Source organism: Triticum urartu, chromosome 4 (genome assembly GCF_003073215.2).
Source record: "Triticum urartu cultivar G1812 chromosome 4, Tu2.1, whole genome shotgun sequence".
Lineage (NCBI taxonomy): Eukaryota > Viridiplantae > Streptophyta > Magnoliopsida > Poales > Poaceae > Triticum > Triticum urartu.
Window position 1 is genome coordinate 507145576 of NC_053025.1, and position 20665 is coordinate 507166240.

Sequence of the window (20665 nt, forward strand, 5' to 3'; positions counted from 1 at the left end):
CAAGGTGAACAAAGGTATATGTGATATACATGTTATTGATGTGTACCCTACTAGAGCTCGCAGTAACACCTGGGTATTTGATATTGGTTCTGTTGCTAATATTTGCAACTCGAAACAGGGACTACGGAATAAGCGAACACTGGCGAAGGATGAGGTGACGATGCGCGTGGGAAATGGTTCCAAAGTCGATGTGATCGCGGTCGGCACGCTACCTCTACATCTACCATCGGGATTAGTATTAGACCTAAATAATTGTTATTTGGTGCCAAGTTGAGCATGAACATTATATCTGGATCTTGTTTGATGTGAGACGGTTATTCATTTAAATCAAAGAATAATGGTTGTTCTATTTATATGAGTAATATCTTTTATGGTCATGCACCCTTGAAGAGTGGTCTATTTTTGATGAATCTCGATAGTAGTGATACACATATTCATAATGTTGAAGCCAAAATATGCAGAGTTGATAATGATAGTGCAACTTATTTGTGGCACTGCTGTTTAGGTCATATCGGTGTAAAGCGCATGAAGAAACTCCATACTGATGGACTTTTGGAACCACTTGATTATGAATCACTTGGTACTTGCGAACCGTGCCTCATGGGAAAGATGACTAAAACGCCGTTCTCCGGTACTATGGAGAGAGCAACAACTTTGTTGGAAATCATACATACAGATGTATGTGGTCCAATGAATGTTGAAGCTCGTGGCGGATATTGTTATTTTCTCACCTTCACAGATGATTTAAGCAGATATGGGTATATATACTTAATGAAACATAAGTCTGAAACATTTGAAAAGTTCAAAGAATTTCAGAGTGAAGTTGAAAATCATCGTAGCAAGAAAATAAAGTTTCTACGACCTGATCGTGGAGGAGAATATTTGAGTTATGAGTTTGGTTTACATTTGAAACAATGCGGAATAGTTTCGCAACTCACGCCACCCGGAACACCACAGCGTAATGGTGTGTCCGAACGTCGTAATCATACTTTACTTGATATGGTGTGATCTATGATGTCTCTTACATATTTACCGCTATCGTTTTGGGGTTATTCTTTAGAGACGGTCGCATTCACATTAAATAGGGCACCATCAAAATCCGTTGAGACGACGCCTTATGAACTATGGTTTGGCAAGAAACCAAAGTTGTCGTTTCTGAAAGTTTGGGGCTGCGATGCTTATGTGAAAAAGCTTAAACCTGATAAGCTCGAACCCAAATCGGAGAAATGTGTCTTCATAGGATACCCGAAGGAGACTGTTGGGTACACCTTCTATCATAGATCCGAAGGCAAGACATTTGTTGCTAAGAATGGATCCTTTCTAGAGAAGGAGTTTCTCTCGAAAGAAGTGAGTGGGAGGAAAGTAGAACTTGATGAGGTAACTGTACCTGCTCCCTTATTGGAAAGTAGTACATCACAGAAACCGGTTTCTGTGACACCTACACCAATTAGTGAGGAAGCTAATGATGATGATCATGAAACTTCAGAACAAGTTACTACTGAACCTCATAGATCAACCAGAGTAAGATCCGCACCAGAGTGGTACGGTAATCCTGTTCTGGAAGTCATGCTACTAGATCATGATGAACCTACGAACTATGAAGAAGCAATGGTGAACCCAGATTCCGCAAAATGGCTTGAAGCCATGAAATCTGAGATGGGATCCATGTATGAGAACAAAGTGTGGACTTTGGTTGACTTGCGCAATGATAAGCAAGCAATTGAAAATAAATGGGTCTTCAAGAAGAAGACTGACGCTGACGGTAATGTTACTGTCTACAAAGCTGGACTTGTCGCAAAAGGTTTTCGACAAGTTCAAGGAATTGACTACGATGAGACCTTCTCACTCGTAGTGATGCTTAAGTCTGTCCGAATCATGTTAGCAATTGCCGCATTTTATGATTATGAAATTTGGCAGATGGATGTCAAAACTGCATTCCTGAATGGATTTCTGGAAGAAGAGTTGTATATGATACAGCCGGAAGGTTTTGTCGATCCAAAAGGAGCTAACAAAGTGTCAAGCTCTAGCGATCCATTTATGGACTGGTGCAAGCATCTCGGAGTTGGAATAAACGCTTTGATAGTGTGATCAAAGCATTTGGTTTTGTACAGACTTTTGGAGAAGCCTGTATTTACAAGAAAGTGAGTGGGAGCTCTGTAGCATTTCTGATATTATATGTGGATGACATATTGCTAATCGAAAATGATATAGAATTTCTGGATAGCATAAAGGGATACTTGAATAAGAGTTTTTCAATGAAAGACCTCGGTGAAGCTGCTTACATATTGGGCATTAAGATCTATAGAGATAGATCAAGACGCTTAATTGGACTTTCACAAAGCACATACCTTGACAAAGTTTTGAAGAAGTTCAAAATGGATCAAGCAAAGAAAGGATTTTTGCCTCTGTTACAAGGTGTGAAGTTGAGTAAGACTCAATGCCCGACCACTGCAGAAGATAGAGAGAAAATGAAAGATGTTCCCTATGCTTCAGCCATAGGCTCTATCATGTATGCAATGATGTGTACCAGACCTAATGTGTGCCTTGCTATAAGTCTAGCAGGGAGGTACCAAAGTAATCCAGGACTGGATCACTGGACAGCGGTCAAGAACATCCTGAAATACTTAAAAAGGAATAAGGATATGTTTCTCGTATATGGAGGTGACAAAGAGCTCATCGTAAATGGTTACGTTGATGCAAGCTTTGACACTGATCCGGACGATTCTAAATCGCAAACCGGATACGTATTTACATTAAACGGTGGAGCTGTCAGTTGGTGCAGTTCTAAACAAAGCGTCGTGGCGGGATCTACATGTGAAGCGGAGTACATAGTTGCTTCGGAAGCAGCAAACGAAGGAGTCTGGATGAAGGAGTTCATATCCGATCTAGGTGTCATACCTAGTGCATCGGGTCCAATGAAAATCTTTCGTGATAATACTGGTGCAATTGCCTTGGCAAAGGAATCCAGATTTCACAAGAAAACCAAGCACATCAAGAGACGCTTCAATTCCATCCGGGATCTAGACCAGGTGGGATACATAGAGATTTGCAAGATACATACGGATCTGAATGTAGCAGACCCATTGACTAAGCCTCTTCCACGAGCAAAACATGATCAGCACCAAGGCTCCATGGGTGTTAGAATCATTACTGTGTAATCTAGATTATTGACTCTAGTGCAAGTGGGAGACTGAAGGAAATATGCCCTAGAGGCAATAATAAAGTTATTATTTATTTCCTTATATCATGATAAATGTTTATTATTCATGCTAGAATTGTATTAACTGGAAACGTAATACTTGTGTGAATACATAGACAAACAAAGTGTCACTAGTATGCCTCTACTTGACTAGCTCGTTAATCGAAGATGGTTATGTTTCCTAACCATAGACATGAGTTGTCATTTGATTAACGGGATCACATCATTAGGAGAATGATGTGATTGACATGACCCATTCCATTAGCTTAGCACCCGATCGTTTAGTATGTTGCTATTGCTTTCTTCATGACTTATACATGTTCCTATGACTATGAAATGGTCGAGACATAAATATCGATATATTGGACGGCTATATTCGGACACCGGAAGTGTTTCAGGTGATTTCGGAGAAAACCGGAGTGCCGGAAGGGTTATCGGAACCCCGCGGGGAAGTATTGGGCCTTAGTGGGCCTGAGGGGAGAGAGAGAGGGCAGCAGCCCAGGAGGTGGCGCGCCCCCTCCCATGGGGAGTCCGAATTGGACGAGGGCAGGGGGGCGCGGCCCCTCTTTCCCTCTCCCTCTCCCTCTCTTTCCTTCCCCCTTCTCTCTTCCTAGTTGGACTAGGAAAGGGGAGTCCTACTCCTACTAGGAGGAGGACTCCCCCCTCCTTGGCGCGCCCCAAGGGCCGGCCGGCCTCTCCCCCTTGCTCCTTTATATACGGGGGTAGGGGGGCACCTCTAGACACACAAGTTGATCTTCGTGATCGTTCTCTTAGCCGTGTGCGGTGCCCCCCTCCACCATAATCCTCGATAATATTGTAGCGGTGCTTAGGCGAAGCCCTGCGATGGTAGAACATCAAGATCGTCACCACGCCGTCGTGCTGACAGAACTCATCCACAACACTTTGCTGGATCGGAGTCCGGGGATCATCATCGAGCTTAACGTGTGCAAAAAATCGGAGGTGCCGTAGTTTCGGTGCTTGATCGGTCGGGCCGTGAAGACGTACGACTACATCAACCGCGTTGTTATAACGCTTCCGCTTCCGGTCTATGAGGGTACGTAGACAACACTCTCCCCTCTCGTTGCTGTGCATCACCATGATCTCGCGTGTGCGTAGGAATTTTTTTGAAATTACTACGTTCCCCAACATCCGCATCCCGCATCGCCAGCTGCCAGCCTCCTCTGCCCGAGCCGCCACCCCGTCATCCTTCGCCTGCAGCCACCATCGCCTTGCCTACCTACCACCACCAGTAGCAAGCAGAGGCACCGGAGCTCCTTCCTCCACCCTCTTCTACCCCGAGCTCCTCCTGCTCGATCTGCTGCTCTCGAGCGCAATCAGCTCATCTGCGACCCCGAGCTCCTCCGTGGCTCGAGCCCCTCCAACAAGCATCAACTCCTCTTGCTGCTGCCTCTACTCCGACGACCGCGCTGCTGAACCAGCAGATGAGCACTATCCCCGTCCTCCTCCTTCTCCCCTCGTTCCCTTCTTCTCTTCCCCCCTCAAGTTCTGTTGAAACAGCCGATGTTTCTTCTGCAGATCCCACGCCATGGCTGTCCTCTTCTTCGGGTCAAGGTGCAGGCCGCCGGATTCGATCCCTCTCGGCAACCTCTCCGTCCTGGCCTCCTCCGCCGCACCAGCGAGCGTGACATGGGAGCACCGCAGGTGGCCTCGCGCGCCAAGTTCGCCTTCGCTGTTTCCCTGCATCGCTGCTGCCGCCTTCTGCTGCAGGAGGTCACCCCGTCGTGGCCTTGTGGCATGTCCTACAACTTGGGGATCTGATCTGTGGCTCTCCTAGCCGGATCTGGCCTCAGGCGACTCCCCAGGCTCCATCCCATCCCCGCGTCCCCGCAGACCCCGCCGGAATCCGCATGGCACCGTCCTTGCCTTCGTTCACCTGAACCGCCGGCAAGCTTTTGCTCTGTCTCTGTTGAGCGGGAGAGACATCGCTCGTGCTGCTCCTGTCGTGCGCCTAGTGGGCCACCCACCGGCCCAGTTTCTTTGCCAAGGCCCAGCTAGGGTGAGCGACCTGGGCCGGATCCCAGTTCCGGCCCATGTATTTTTTTCCCTGCGCTGTGAATTTGTCTTTTATCTAGAGTTTTGCCTATTTTGCAGAAAACACCCTAGTCTTCATGCATATAATAATTCATTAACCGAGCATCGTATTAAAATGTTTTATATATGAAAAATGCTTAAAATTGTGTCTAGTTTCATAATATGTTACTTCCACCCATGTTTAAAATGTTTAAATTGTTGTTTGTGTAGATTTACTCATTTGCCATGCTAAAATGGTTTATTTCATAACTAAATAACTGTAGCTCCAAACTTAATAAACTTTATATGTATTTGGGGTAGAAAAATGCCTAGTTTAACATGGTGGTTTCACTTTGCATGTTTAACAACTCTAAAATATGGTTTAGGGTAGAACAGTGCCAAAACTTAAAATATGCACAAGAGGAGTTTCCGGACTTGTTGTTTGTTGTTCTGGCCTCATTTAACCTTGCCTAGATAGGTAGTTTTACTTTGCTTTACCCCTTGCCATGCTAAACAACATTTAATATTGTTGAGTACATAAACGAGATCAAACTAAATAACTTGAATGTGGTGTTCCGTCAATATGCAACTAGTTGCATATCGAGCTCCACTTAATTTGTAGGATTTCTTGTGCACTTTGCCATGCCATGCTTCATTAAACCGGACATGCATCATACTTGGTTGTGAATCATGCCATGTTTATGTGATAGTTGTTTACTATGTTGTTTGCTTCTTTCCGGTGTTGCTTCTTCGAGTTAGTTCCGACAACGTCGCATTTGTGAGGATCCGTTCGGCTACGTCCGTTTGTCTTCTTCATGGACCCGTTCTTCCTTGCGGGATCTCACGCAAGATGACCATACCCTCGAAATCACTTCTATCTTTGCTTGCTAGTTTCTCGCTCTTTTTGCTATGCCGCGATACCTACCACTTGCTTTATCATGCCTCCCAAATTGCCATGTCAAGCCTCTAACCCACCTTTCCTAGCAAACCGTTGATTGGCTATGTTACCGCTTTGCTCAAACCCTCTTATAGCGTTGCTAGTTGCAGGTGAAGCTGAAGTTTGTTCCATGTTGGAACATGGTTATTGTTGGGATATCACAATATCTCTTATTTAATTAATGCATCTATATACTTGGTAAAGGGTGGAAGGCTCGGCCTTATGCCTGGTGTTTTGTTCCACTTTTGCCACCCTAGTTTCTGTCATACCGTTGTTATGTTCCTGGATTTTGCGTTCCTTACACGGTTGGGTGTTATGGGGACCCCTTGACAGTTCGCTTTGAATAAAACTCCTCCAGCAAGGCCCAACCTTGGTTTTACCATTTGCCTCACCACCACCTACTTTTCCCTTGGGAGTCGCGCTCCCGAGGGTCATCTTTATTTAACCCCCCGGGCCAATGCTTCTCTAAGTGTTGGTCCGAAACAGAGCCACTTGAAGCGCCACCTCGGGGAAACTTGAGGGTTGGTTTTAGTTGTACGTAGTGTTCATCCGGTGTTGCCCTGAGAATGAGATATGTGCAGCTCCTATCAGGATGTCGGCGCATCGGGAGGTCTTGTTGGTCTTGTTTTACCATTGTCAAAATGTCTTGTAACCGGGATTCCGACACTGATCGGGTCTTCTCGGGAGAAGGTATATCCTTCGTTGACCGTGAGAGCTTGTGATGGGCTAAGTTGGGACACCCCTGCAGGGTTTGAACTTTCGAAAGCCGTGCCCGCGGTTATGGGCAGATGGGAGTTTGTTAATATCCGGTTGTAGAGAACTTGACACTTGACTTAATTAAAATGCATCAACCGCGTGTGTAGCCGTGATGGTCTCTTTCCGGCGGAGTCCGGGAAGTGAACACGATTCTTGTGTTATGCTTGAACGTAAGTAGTTTCAGGATCACTTCTTGATCATTTCTAGTTTCACGACCGTTGCATTGCTTCTCTTCTCGCTCTTATTTGCGTATGTTAGCCATCCTATATGCTAGTGCTTGCTGCAGCTCCACCTCACAACCTTTTCCTACCCATAAGCTTAAATAGTCTTGATCTCGCGGGTGTGAGATTGCTGAGTCCTCATGACTCACAGATTACTTCCAAAATCAGTTGCAGGTGCCGATGATACCAGTGCAGGTGACGCAACCCATCTCAAGTGGGAGCTCAATGAAGATCGTGTTCGTTGTGTTGTTTCATTTCCAGTTGATCAGTAGTGGAGCCCAGTTGGGGCGATCGGGGACCTAGAAATAGGGGTGGTCTTTCTTTATTTTGGTTCCGTAGTCGGACCTTGATTGTATTCTAGATGATGTATGATATTCATGTATTGTTTGAAGTGGAGATTGTAAGCCAACTCTTTATCCCTTTCTTATTCAGTACATGGGATGTGTAAAGATTACCCCTCTTGTGACATGCCTACTATGCGGTTATGCCTCTAAGTCATGCTCTGACACATGGGAGATATAGCTGCATCGTGGGTGTTACAAGTTGGTAATCATAGCCTTCCCCGACTTAGGAGCCCCCTGCTTGATCGAATCGCTGGCGTTGTTGAGTCTAGAAGAAAATGTTTTGAGTCTTATAGGATTATATATATCGGAGAGTAGGATTCTTTTTACTCCTCAGTCCCTTCGTCGCTCTGGTGAGGCTTCCTGGCGTAGAGTTTTGACTCTTCTCTTCTCAAATTTCACTAAATAAATTAGTATCACGCGGGTATCTTGGAATCGTTCCGATGGTTTTGTGACGAGAACATTGTTCTTGGTGCCTCCTGACATTTAGGGATTGTGGCAGTGTCCCGGGGAGTTGAGCTCCGAGGTGTTGTCGTCACAATTTTATCGTTGCAGTTCTGGAATACCTGAGTTTCACCGACATCGAAAATCTCTTTTATGCAGTTGTTGGTGAGATAACCTCGACGCCACCCAGTACTGGGGCGGGAGTTCGGGAGTATTGCCATAACTCGTATAACGGATGCTTTTCGAAGGTTGAGGTAAATGATTTCCGAAGGTTTTTGGTTATGTGTTGAAGGATGGATACAGCTGGATGTAGGATTTGCTAGTTTTGGGTGAGATATTATGCTTCCCCTATATCCCCAACACCTGATTGCATAACCAGAAAGTTTTGGGAGTTTATAAGAGGGAATTCAAGTAGCTCCTAGGAATCCATTCCGACAGATGCATGATATGAGATTGGGGTTCGACGTCTAGTGGTCCGCCTACCCACGGTTGGTTTTACAGTGGTCTCGTTGTGTCTTAAAGAGTCCTTGGCTATGCTGACTCGGGGACGCTTCGTATGTCATGTGCACTGCCTTGTACATGATGGTGCTGTACGATCGAGCCCGTGTGGGCCCCACCACGAAAACTTCGGACGAAATCTCTATCATATGTTTGTTCCGGCTTATTTTGCAAGCCAATCCTTTGTTTTGTTTTGAGTTGTGGTATTTGAGTTGCTTCAATGTCAAGTGTTGATTCCATAGCTTCCCCAAATGGTGTTCTCATACTCCTATGTGAATACCAATCCTTCATGATAATTGAGATTGTCATGTCAATTCTTTCCAACCGGTGTGTTTCTCTTCAAGATGATCCTATCATTTTTCCCATTCGCAAGACCAATCTCAGTTTTTGTCAACGGCGATTGTTTCATCCGTCTCCAAGTTGCCTTTCTTTTACCCCCCCCCCCCCCCCTTTTTTTTTTTTTTCTCCGATATCTTAATCAAGTATTCATTTGACTCATGTGAACTTTCTTCTTTCATTTCCTTCAATGTTCTTAACCGGTGATTTCTCGTGGAGATGCTCAGAAGCTTCAAGTTCATCATTCTTCATTCTTTTTCTTCTCCGGTGGATTCAATTCAAGTTTTTGGTGTTGATCTTATTCCTTTCATTCTTTCAAATGCGTTCCCATGCCGTTGCACCTCTTAATCTTTCACCTCTTGCTATTCATTTGTTCGGGAGTGTTGAAGATATCTCGAAGATTCATGTTTCCACTCTGCATTCGTTCAAGCTTCAAGCCATTTAATTCAATCAGCGCATTCTCTTGTTTAAATCGTTCAACGGTGTTTCTCTTGAGTGGGCCCTAACCCACAGGTCTTTTTCCAGGATCTTACCTGACTCTTCTAATTTTTTCGGAGCTATCCTCAAATTCTTCCACAAGTTTGACGTAAGAATGAATTATCATCAGTCATATGTATTCCTCCAAGATCTGTCAAATGCTTTTTATCGCTGGTCCAACCTTTCTATTATTCATCCCGGAGTATCTCAACAATTCATGGTGGTGTTTCTCATCGTCATTCTCAACATTTGAAGACCGAAGGAGATTTTTATCTCTCAATCTTGGTCCGTTCTCTTGAAGATTTGTGGTTCTAGCTTGTTGCCATCCTCTCATAATTGTTTTCGATTGCGAGAATCCTTTTCACCCTTCCGGAGCAATTCATGAGTCTTTTCAGTTTGATTCTCCGGAGGCCATCATCTCAGAATTATTCATTCTTAGCTCTTTCTCTCTAAATCTTACCGGTGCATCGTGCAAATATCCTCTAATCAATTCGGGATCTCTTCGTTCACTTGCATCTAAATTCTCTCAAGTATCTTCATTCGTTTTCCAATTCTACCCGGTGATTTGTGCCTTTGCTACTTTCATTTTCAATTCATACGGTGGTTCGTTCAAGATTTTTCTTCCTTCTTATCATATCAATTTATTCGTTGTTTCAATCATACCGGTGGTTCATTGAAGACCTTCTCAAGTTCGCGCTATAAATCTCTTCAATCTTTTCAAGAAGAATAAGTAGTATGCCAAGTCCGTTGCTTGTCATCAATATAAATTGGTGAAGGATAAGCATAATGTAATTCTTATTCTTGTTTCATCGAGTAAATTCAACTCCTTATTCCGGAGGCTAATCAAATTCTCGTTTTCAATTGTTCATCTTTCTTTTCCTGAGTTCCAAGTCTTCTCGGTTATATAGTCGCGAAGATCCATCTAAATCATTGCAAGGATTCACCTTGTGTTTTGAACTTCTCTTTCTTTTTTATCATCCTTTTTTTACTGGAGTTCTTCATGGAGGCTATACATGGTGGTTCATCAAGGATTTAATTTCTTCTCGAAGTGTTCATCGAGTTTCTTTTTTGAGGAGCTCAAGTATTCTTCATCTTGCTTTCCGAAGTGCAATTCTTTCTACCTTATTTTTTGAGATGGTGTTATGTCATTTTTGGGAATTTCTGTGTGTTTCATGATTCACAAGTTCAGGAATGGGATATTTAAACCCATCACCTTCTTCCTTGGAGTTATCTTGTATAGATTTCACCTAAAGCCTTCCATTGGGAATGTTGCTATTTATGGTGTTTATCGATGATCCAAGTTTCCTCCTATTCTTGCGGTCAAAGAAGTTTTTCCATCTCTTCGTTCCTCCTAGCTAATCAATCTTTTGGCAGTGGCAGAATTTCACCTCAAGATTTCGACATGTTTTCCATAAGCCCACAACAAGCATACTCTTTTCGTTGTTGGTTTTCCAACAACTCCATTCGACCCTTCTCCTAAAGATGTTTTTTTCAAGCTCATTTGAGGTAGAAGATGTTGTTTTCTTCTCCGTTCCTTTATTTGCATTCTTTCATTTCTTCCTGAGGCATTGTGATGATGCTCTCTTCACTCATCATCTCGTATTGTGAAGATCATGTTCTTTCTTTTGCTTATCCATTCAAGCGGAGTGTTGTGTCCTTCATTCAAGTTCTCTCATCTTATCAAGTTTTGCCTCCCTTCTCAACCGGAGTGCTGTCTGAAATCGTTCTTACCCCTTGTGCCATTCTTTCAATAGTTCCGGAGGCAGTGTGTTGTTGATTTCATCAAGTATCTTCTCATCTTATCAAGTTCTTATTCAATTCCTGTTCTTTTCTATCGGAGTGCTGCCCAAATTATATCATTCTTAATCCTTCTCTATCTTGTTTTAACCGGAGTGGTTTCAATATATATCTTGCCCTTCAACCTCAAGGTTTTTTCGCAATGTTCTTTGTTCCTCTTTTGTAACGGAGTGTTTTCGACTTTGTTCACCTTCGTTGTATTCTTTCTTTCAAATTTGTTCAACCTCTCAAGGTTCGTGGTTTCACTCATTTGTCCAAGAAGCAACTTAGTTTCACCTCACCTCTTCCTTTTCCCTCCGGTGCCATCCTAGATCTCAGGACGAGATCCTCTCGTAGTGGTGGAGTGTTGTGATGCCCCGAGTCCGATGCGCCAGGTGTCTTCTAGTTATTCGTTATCGTTGCCATGTCATTCGCTTGCGTGTTGCATCTTGCCATGTCATCATGTGCATTGTATCATCATGTTTTCAAAACTTGCATCCGTCCGGGTCTCCCTGTTTCTCTCCGTTGTCCGTTCTGAGTCCAACCACACTTGCACGCGCCCGCGGCATGTCCGAAATAGTATTTTATAAGTGGCTGGAAAATGTTCTCGGAATGGGATGAAAGTTGGCGTGCGGTGTTGTTTTGTTGTCAGTAGGCCGCATGCCAAGTTTCATCGCGTTCGGAGTCCATTTGACGCCCCAACGTATAACTATAGCGGCACCACTACCGGTCTAACGTCGGACGTTTTCGGTCTCTGAAAACTGCTGCCAGGCCCTCTCTCTCTTCTCTCCTCTTAGCCTCTCCATAGCCCACCTAGTCCATCCACCTACCCCTCTTCGCGTCCGCAGCCGTCCGATGCGATCGCACGGTCCGAAAACCCTCTCTGCTCTGTGCATCGACCCCCTCGTGCGTGTCCGAAACTCTCGCGAACCCTACCTGGACAGTTGTCACCGTTGCATTCAGATCATCCCCAAACATCTACAAAACATCTCCGTTTTGCTTTTTGGTCTCCCTAGCCTATTTGTCCGGTGCCATCCGATTAAGATCGGAGGGACCAAACGCCCCTATCCAAAAACCACTTGTTATATAAATCAGACCAAATCCCTAACTTCTAGGGATCCTCCTCGCCGCCGCCACACTCCACCTTGTCGTCTCCCACCTCGGGATCCCCTCCCGATCCCGTAGCCAATCCACCAACCTGCGCCTTCTTTCCTTCCTCGATTTCACCAGTGAGCCAATCCCCTCTGAGGTCCATCTCCACCAACCAGCTCCACCAGCAGACGAATGCCTCCGCATCGCCAGCTGCCAGCCTCCTCTGCCCGAGCCGCCACCTCGTCGTCCTTCGCCTGCAGCCACCATCGCCTTGCCTACCTACCACCACCAGTAGCAAACAGAGGCACCGGAGCTCCTTCCTCCACCCTCTTCTACTCTGAGCTCTTCCTGCTCGATCTGCTGCTCTCGAGCCCAACCGGTTCATCTGTGACCCCGAGCTCCTCCATGGCCCGAGCCCCTCCAACAAGCATCAACTCCTCTTGCTGCTGCCTCTACTCCAACGACCGCGCTGCCGAACCAGCAGATGAGCACTATCCCCCTCCTCCTCCTTCTCCCCTCGTTCCCTTCTTCTCTTCCCCCCTCAAGTTCTGTGAAAACAGCCGCTGTTTCTTCTGCAGATCCCACGCCATGGTTGTCCTCTTCTTTGGGTCAAGGTGCAGGCCACCGGATTCGATCCCTCTCGGCAACCTCTCCGTCCTGGCCTCCTCCGCCGCGCCGGCGAGCGTGACACAGGAGCACCGCAGGTCGCCTCGCGCGCCAAGTTCGCCTTTGCCATTTCCCTGCATCGCTGCTGCCGCCTTTTGCTGCAGGAGGTCGCCCCGTCGTGGCCTTGTGGCATGTCCTGCAGCTTGGGGATCTGATCCGTGCCTCTCCTAGCCGGATCTGGCCTCAGGCAACTCCCAGGCTCCATCCTGTCCCCGCGTCCCCGCGGACCCCGTCGGAATCCGCATGGCGCCATCCTTGCCTTCGTTCGCGTGAACCGCCGACGAGCTTTTGCTCTGTCTCTGTTGAGCGGGAGGGACATCGCTCATGCTGCTCCTGTCGTGCGCCCAGTGGGCCACCCACCGGCCCAGTTTCTTTGCCAAGGCCCAGCTAGGGTGAGCGACCTGGGCCAGATCCCAGTTCTGGCCCATGTATTTTTTTTCCCGCGCTGTGAATTTGTCTTTTATCTAGAGTTTTACATGTTTTGCAGAAAACACCCTAGTCTTCATGCATATAATAACTCATTAACGGAGCATCATATTAAAATGTTTTATATATGAAAAATGCTTAAAATTGTGTCTAGTTTCATAATATGTCACTTTCACCCATGTTTAAAATGTTTAAATTGCTGTTTGTGCAGATTTACTCATTTGCCATGCTAAAATGGTTTATTTCATAACTAAATAACCGTAGCTCCAAACTTAATAAACTTTATATGTATTTGGGGTAGAAAAATGCCTAGTTTAACATGGTGGCTTGACTTTGCATGTTTAACAACTCTAAAATATGGTTTAGGGCAGAACAGTGCCAAAACTTAAAATATGCACATGAGGAGTTTCCGGACTTGTTTGTTGTTTCGGCCTCATTTAACCTTGCCTAGATAGGTAGTTTTACTTTGCTTCACCCCTTGCCATGCTAAAAAACATTTAATATTGTTGAGTACATAAATGAGATAAACTAAATAACTTGAATGTGGTGTTCCGTCAATATGCAACTAGTTGCATATCGAGCTCCACTTAATTTGTAGGATTGCTTGTGCACTTTGCCATGCCATGCTTCATTAAACCGGACATGCATCATACTTGGTTGTGCATCATGCCATGTTTATGCGATGGTTGTTTACTATGTTGTTTACTTCTTTCCGGTGTTGCTTCTTCGGGTTAGTTCCGATAACGTCGCGTTTGTGAGGATCTGTTCGGCTACGTCCGTTTGTCTTCTTCATGGACCCGTTCTTCTTCCATGCGGGATCTCAGGCAAGATGACCATACCCTCGAAATCACTTCTATCTTTGCTTGCTAGTTGCTCGCTCTTTTTGCTATGCCGCGATACCTACCACTTGCTTTATCATACCTCCCACATTGCCATGTCAAGACTCTAACCCACCTTTCCTAGCAAACCGTTGTTTGGCTATGTTATTGCTTTGCTCAGCCCCTCTTATAGTGTTGCTAGTTGCAGGTGAAGCTGAAGTTTGTTCCATGTTGGAACATGGTTATTGTTGGGATATCACAATATCTCTTATTTAATTAATGCATCTATATACTTGGTAAAGGGTGGAAGGCTCGGCCTTATGCCTGGTGTTTTGTTCCACTTTTGCCGCCCTAGTTTCCGTCATACCGGCGTTATGTTCCTTGATTTGGCGTTCCTTACATTGTTGGATGTTATGGGGACCCCTTGACAGTTCGCTTTGAATAAAACTCCTCCAGCAATGCCCAACCTTGGTTTTACCATTTGCCTCACCACCACCTACTTTTCCCTTGGGAGTCGCGCTCCCGAGGGTCATCTTTATTTAACCCCCCGGGCTAGTGCTTCTCTAAGTGTTGGTCCGAAATAGAGCCACTTGCAGCGCCACCTCGGGAAAACTTGAGGGTTGGTTTTAGTTGTACATAGTGTTCATCCGGTGTTGCCCTGAGAACGAGATATGTGCAGCTCCTATCAGGATGTCGATGCATCGGGCGGTCTTGCTGGTCTTATTTTACCATTGTCGAAATGTCTTGTAACCGGGATTCCGAGACTGACCGGGTCTTCTCGGGAGAAGGTATATCCTTCGTTGATCGTGAGAGCTTGTGATGGGCTAAGTTGGGACACCCCTGCAGGGTTTGAACTTTTGAAAGCCGTGCCTGCGGTTATGGGTAGATGGGAGTTTGTTAATATCCGGTTGTAGAGAACTTGACACTTGACTTAATTAAAATGCATCAACCGCGTGTGTAACCGTGATGGTCTCTTTCCGGCGGAGTCCAGGAAGTGAACACGGTTCTTGTGTTATGCTTGAACGTAAGTAGTTTCAGGATCACTTCTTGATCATTTCTAGTTTCATGACCGTTGCATTGCTTCTCTTCTCGCTCTTATTTGCGTATGTTAGCCATCCTATATGCTAGTGCTTGCTGCGGCTCCACCTCACCACCTTTTCCTGCCCATAAGCTTAAATAGTCTTGATCTCGCGGGTGTGAGATTGCTGAGTCCTCGTGACTCACAGATTACTTCCAAAACCAGTTGCAGGTGCCGATGATACCAGTGCAGGTGACGCAACCCAGCTCAAGTGGGAGCTCGATGAAGATCGTGTTCGTTGTGTTGTTTCGTTTCTAGTTGATCAGTAGTGGAGCCTAGTTGGGGCGATCGGGGACCTAGCAATAGGGGTGGTCCTTCTTTATTTTGGTTCCGTAGTCGGACCTTGATTGTATTCTAGATGATGTATGATATTCATGTATTGTTTGAAGTGGCGATTGTAAGCCAACTCTTTATCCCTTTCTTATTCAGTACATGGGATGTGTAAAGATTACCCCTCTTGCGACATGCCTACTATGCGGTTGTGCATCTAAGTCATGCTCCGACACGTGGGAGATATAGCTGCATCATGGGTGTTACATGAGCGTTGACTCATCAGTTATGTTCATCTCTCTCTCTCTCCTCTTTGTCTTTGGAGCAGAGGTGACACGAGAATGGATCTACTTCTAAACACTACAATGACAGGTGGCGATCCTTTTTTATGCAAGTATAACCCTAATATGTAAGAAGCGTGCCTCTTTTCTTGTCCTACTTTGCGAATGTTTCGTTCGTACGCAACTTGGCATGGCCCATTTTTTGTCCCAATTGCAAGTCCACCCTCGACACGCAACTGGGGGCCTGACCACTTTTGTTTTAGTTGCAAGTCCACCCCTGACATGCAAGTCCGCCCTACAAGCCCAGTTTGACTCGTAATTGGGCATGTGTTTTGTATTTCATTCCAGTTGCAAGTCGACCATTGACTTGCAATCGGGCTTGTAGTTTCGTAGTTGTCCTAGTTGCGCGTCCATCTTTCATACGCAACTGGGTTCGTATTTCTCCCATTTGCATGCCCACCCTCTACTTGTAACTAGGCATGTTTTTGTTTTTCATGCCAGTTGCAAGTCCACCATTGACTCGCAACTGGGGCAGCAGTTTGTTTCATTCCAATTGCAAGTCGACCCTTGAATCGTAATTGGGCTCGTTGTTTAGTAGTTATCTTAATTTCAAGTACATGCTCGACTCACAACTGGGATCATAGTTTTGTTGTTATCCTAGTTGCAAGTCCATCATCGACTTGCAACCGGACTCATATTTTTGTTGTTATCCTAGTTGCAAGTTCACTCTTGACTCGCAACTCGGCATGTGTTTTTTTCATCTCAGTTGCAAGTCCACCCTTAAGTCGCAACTGAGCTCGTAGGTTTTGTTATCCTAGTTACAAGTCCTCCCCCGAATCGCAACTAGGCCTGTAGTTTGTTTTATCCCAGTTGCAAGACCACCCTTGACTCGCAATTGGGCCCGTGATTGGACTTCCATCCGAGTTGCCAATCCATCTTTCACTCGCAACTAGGACCGTAGTATGTTTTATCCTAGTTGCAAGTCGACCCTTGACTCGCAACTACGCTCGTAGTTTGTAGTTGTCCCAGTTTTAAGTCCATTCTCAAGTCACAACTCAGCTTGTAGTTCTCCTAGTTGCAGCCACACCCTCGACTCGCGACTAGGCATGTACATTTTTTTCATCCAAGTTGCAAGTCCACTTTTGACTCGCAACGAGCCCATAGTTTGTTTCATCCCACCCTCAATTCGCAACTCCTAGTCTTATCCTCTGACTACATTGCACGCCTTCAATGCTGCAACTAGCCGTGGTTGGGTTAATTGGCACGCGGGGGGGGGGGGGGGGGGGGGGGGGGGGGGGGGGGGGGGGGGGGGGGGGGGGGGGGGGGTAATTGCATGTCCAACATTCTTTCCAACAAAAAACAAGAACAATCCTTCACAAGCTAATAGAAAATGTGGTGATTTCTTAAAATGCGTGAAGTTTCTTTAAAACATTGCCACGAACATTTCTTTGAATGTTATGAAACTTTTTTTATTCTGTAATACATTTTTGAACATCACAAACATTATTTGGAAATGCATGAACATTTTTCAAATGGCAACATTTTTAAGTGGTGCAAACAAAATTTTCAATTGAAAATTTATTATTAAAATAAAATTAAACTCATTGTATTTGCATTTTTCGAAAAATGATTGGAATTTTTCAAAAGAATCCACACTTTAAAAACTATTTGGGGATTTTCATAAATTGTTCACGCTTTTAAAATAATTCATGAAGATATTGTTTGAAATACAAAAGTTTGTTTTTATTTGTCAAAAAAGTTTGGAACTACAAAGTTTATTCACATTTGAAAAGACTGTTTGAAATTTTAAAATTGTTTGTGTTTTCAAAAATATTTGACATTTCAAATTGTTTACGATTTGTAAGAAAATGTTTCAAACATTTTTTTTAAGATTGTCTAATCTCGCCGGTTTACTATGTTCTTATATATTCCCCTCTTTTTAATAATCAATAGTTATCTACTCCCTTCATTTCTAAATATGTGTCTTTCTAAAGATATCAACAAGTGACTACATACGAAGCAAAATAAGTCAATTTACATTTCAAAATATGTCTATATATCCGTATGTGATAGTCCATTTGAAATCTTAAAAAAACAAATATTTTTAGGAACGGAGGGAGTGTTGGAGTGGTAGGAGCACGGTGACCAACATGTTGTCCTGAGTTCAGTTCCTACTGCAGCGCACTTTGTCACTCGATGAAATACAATATTTTGTTATTTTGTGTCATGCAAAATACAAATTTATACTCATGTGCTTGGATTGATCGAAGCGACATTATAGATCCATAAAACACTCTTTGGTCAAAAAGATGCGCACTTCTATATTTAGAGAAGTGCACTACATATTTTGCACAACGAACGCTCAGAGGATGTTTGTTTCCAAAAACTTATTGGTCTAGGGACTTAAAATGAACATTTGAGACTTATGAAATAAGACTCTAAAAAAAGAGTTATAGGGACTTATAGTTATAATATGGTTTTATAAAAACTTATAAGTCACAGGAACCAAACATGTAGGAACTTCTTAGTAACTTGGGATTTATAAGTTGGGACTAAAAAAAGTGCTGGCCTCAATCTGTCCTTTATTATTTTATTATTAGAGAGAGAGGAGAGACATAGAGCACTACAAATTTCGCACAACGAGCGCGCAAGGAGGATTGGAGAAAAACAGGATTGGAGAAAAACGGCACACTCTACAAAGAGCACACCTCGGACAGCTGAAATCTTAAAGCCTCAGATGCAGGGTACAGTCTCACACGAACTCATCACTGGACCTGCACGTCGATGACCTTGCGTTCGGTCTCCCTCTTGGGCACGGACACGAGCAGCACGCCGTTCTTGAGCTCGGCGCGCACCTGGCTCTTGTCGCACTCGTCCGGCAGAGCCAGTCGCATGTCGTAGGAGCTCACGCTGCGCTCCTTCCACCACCCGTCGCCGCCTTCGCCCTGCCCTTCGCCGGCCTCCTTCTTGTGCTCGCCGCGGATGACGAGCGCGTCGCCCTCCACCATCACCTTCACCTCCTCCCGCGACAGCCCGGGCATGTCGAACCGCATCTTCACCTCCTTCTCGTCCTCCATGATGTCCCACGGCATCCGCGGCGTCTCGCTCGCCGCCGCTGGCGAGCGCCGCGCCGTGGGGAACCCCACGGCGTCGTCGAACAGCCGGTCCATCGTGTCCAGCATCTGCCGCATCGTCCTCATCGGCGACATCGGGTCCACCAGCCCTGCATATGTTGGCGTAAACCACGTACGTCAGCCTCTGCTTTGCCACAAAATTCTCTCTCGTTGAAGAACATCGGAACAGAGGACTTACCGAACGGGGAGATGTCGAAGCCAGCGTGGCGCGGGCGACGCTGGACTGCATTGCCCTGCTGGTTGCCGCCGTCCTGCCTGCTGACATGGACGTCGACGGAGTTGTCCCTGTTCTCCTGCGCCGCAGAGGCCACGGAGAGGGGGCGGGTTCTCCCGCCGGTCGAGAGCGGCGCTGGCCTCGCGGCCCTCCAGGCACGGATCGGCAGGCGCGCGGCCGGGGAAAGGCGGCTGACTATAGCGAAGGGGGCGTTCGCGGCAGCCATTGCACCGGATAGAGCTACGGGAAGCCGATCGAGAATTGAAACGAGAGAGGGTCTCTAGGAGATCGTTGGAACTCTGAAGCCGATGTGCTATACGACGGATTGCAGTGATTGTCTGGTGGGAGATGGCGAGTGTGTGGCGCCCTTTTATAGAGTGGAGGGGAGTTCATGCCATTGAGAAGGTGGAAGGATAGGGAGAGGCGTTGAAGCTTCGGGACAACGCACGATGCTCGCCGTATCTGGTCGCAGAGCACCGCGGTAGGGGAGAGAGCGCGCGCTTCGAGAGGACGCCGCGGGTGTTCTTCAGGCCTGTCGCGCTCGCTCGAACATTCTCGTACACTTCGCGGCACTTCGAGGTCAAGAGGCCCAACCCTTCGCGAAACTGGTCGGGAAGCCGAGGCACATCGATATTATTCCGGTCTTAGGCTGTTCGTAATGAAAGTATCATATAATTAAATAAAGAAATTTTAATAAGGTGGCATATAATTAAATGAAAAAAGAAAGGCTTGAGTATCATATCGTGATACCGTATCATATTAAATGATGTGCCACTTTGTGTCATGCATGACAATAAATATAGTCCTCTATGATACCAATATATAATACTATGCATTAGGGATGTAGTATCATAGGCTAGTATCATATGCATGATACTAGTATATGATACTCCCCATTACAACCAGTCTTACGCTAGTCATAGTGGAAATTGTCATAAGTGTAGTAACATACATCTCTTCATTTATTGCTTTGTAGACACAACTAACATTAAAAAGCGCTATGTGATGATAACATATTATGTTACTCCCTCCGTCACAGTTTAGAAGGCACAGTTAAATTTGCGAGTGTTTTCATAATAAACAAGGTTTGGGGCGCATTATATTTATTTCTAATAGCTAATTAGTACTTCGATATACAATTTCTATATGCACGCGTAGCGTGAATGCTATTTTTAGTCTATTTCACAACCAATAGATAACCACCTAGGTCCCAGAGAATTTTCAAACGTGCCTTCTAAACCGTGACGGAGGGAGTACTCTATTTGTCTCTCTCTTCTTTAATTACATGACACATCATTTCTTTTGCTTATGTGACATGTATGTTACTACTTATATTACTTCCATTATGACAGCCTTAGAGAAACTCTAACAAATATCTGTAAAACATGAAATAAACTTAGAGAATTCTTTAAATTTGGTCCCAACTTTTTTTTGAAACATAAAAATTTGGCCCCAACTTCCCTATGTTTATGGGGAGATTTCCTTCTAGTAAACTTTTGGTGAGCAAGACATTGTCTAAAACTTTTTGTCGTACCCCCGCCCTCACACTGAAACGCGGCCGCCCCGCCGCTTGTCACCGCCTTGCAGAGAAGCCGCCGCCCTACTGGCGCGTTGCCCCCGCCCCCGCCAACTCATCGGAATGCAGCTGCACGCCACTGCCCACCACGCCG

At 45.3% G+C, this 20665-nt stretch overlaps 1 protein-coding gene across 1 annotated transcript; it reads right to left on the minus strand.

Annotated features, from left to right (window-relative positions):
• Positions 1-18209: 18209 nt before the first annotated feature.
• Positions 18210-19351, minus strand: LOC125554011 (small heat shock protein, chloroplastic-like). Its single transcript, XM_048717640.1, has 2 exons — positions 18960-19351; positions 18210-18870 (listed from the first exon to the last, which is right to left on the minus strand). Exons 1-2 carry the CDS (start codon positions 19219-19221, stop codon positions 18413-18415), a joined length of 720 nt encoding a protein of 239 aa, XP_048573597.1. The 5' UTR covers positions 19222-19351; the 3' UTR covers positions 18210-18412.
• Positions 19352-20665: the final 1314 nt, after the last annotated feature.

Excerpts from the sequence above, each read along its gene's own strand:
- LOC125554011 (XM_048717640.1), bottom strand. The coding sequence starts at position 19,221 with ATGGCTGCCGCGAACGCCCCCTTCGCTATAGTCAGCCGCCTTTCCCCG. Across the intron at positions 18,871-18,959 it reads CTTCGACATCTCCCCGTTCG|GGCTGGTGGACCCGATGTCG; the intron begins GTAAGTCCTCTG and ends CAACATATGCAG.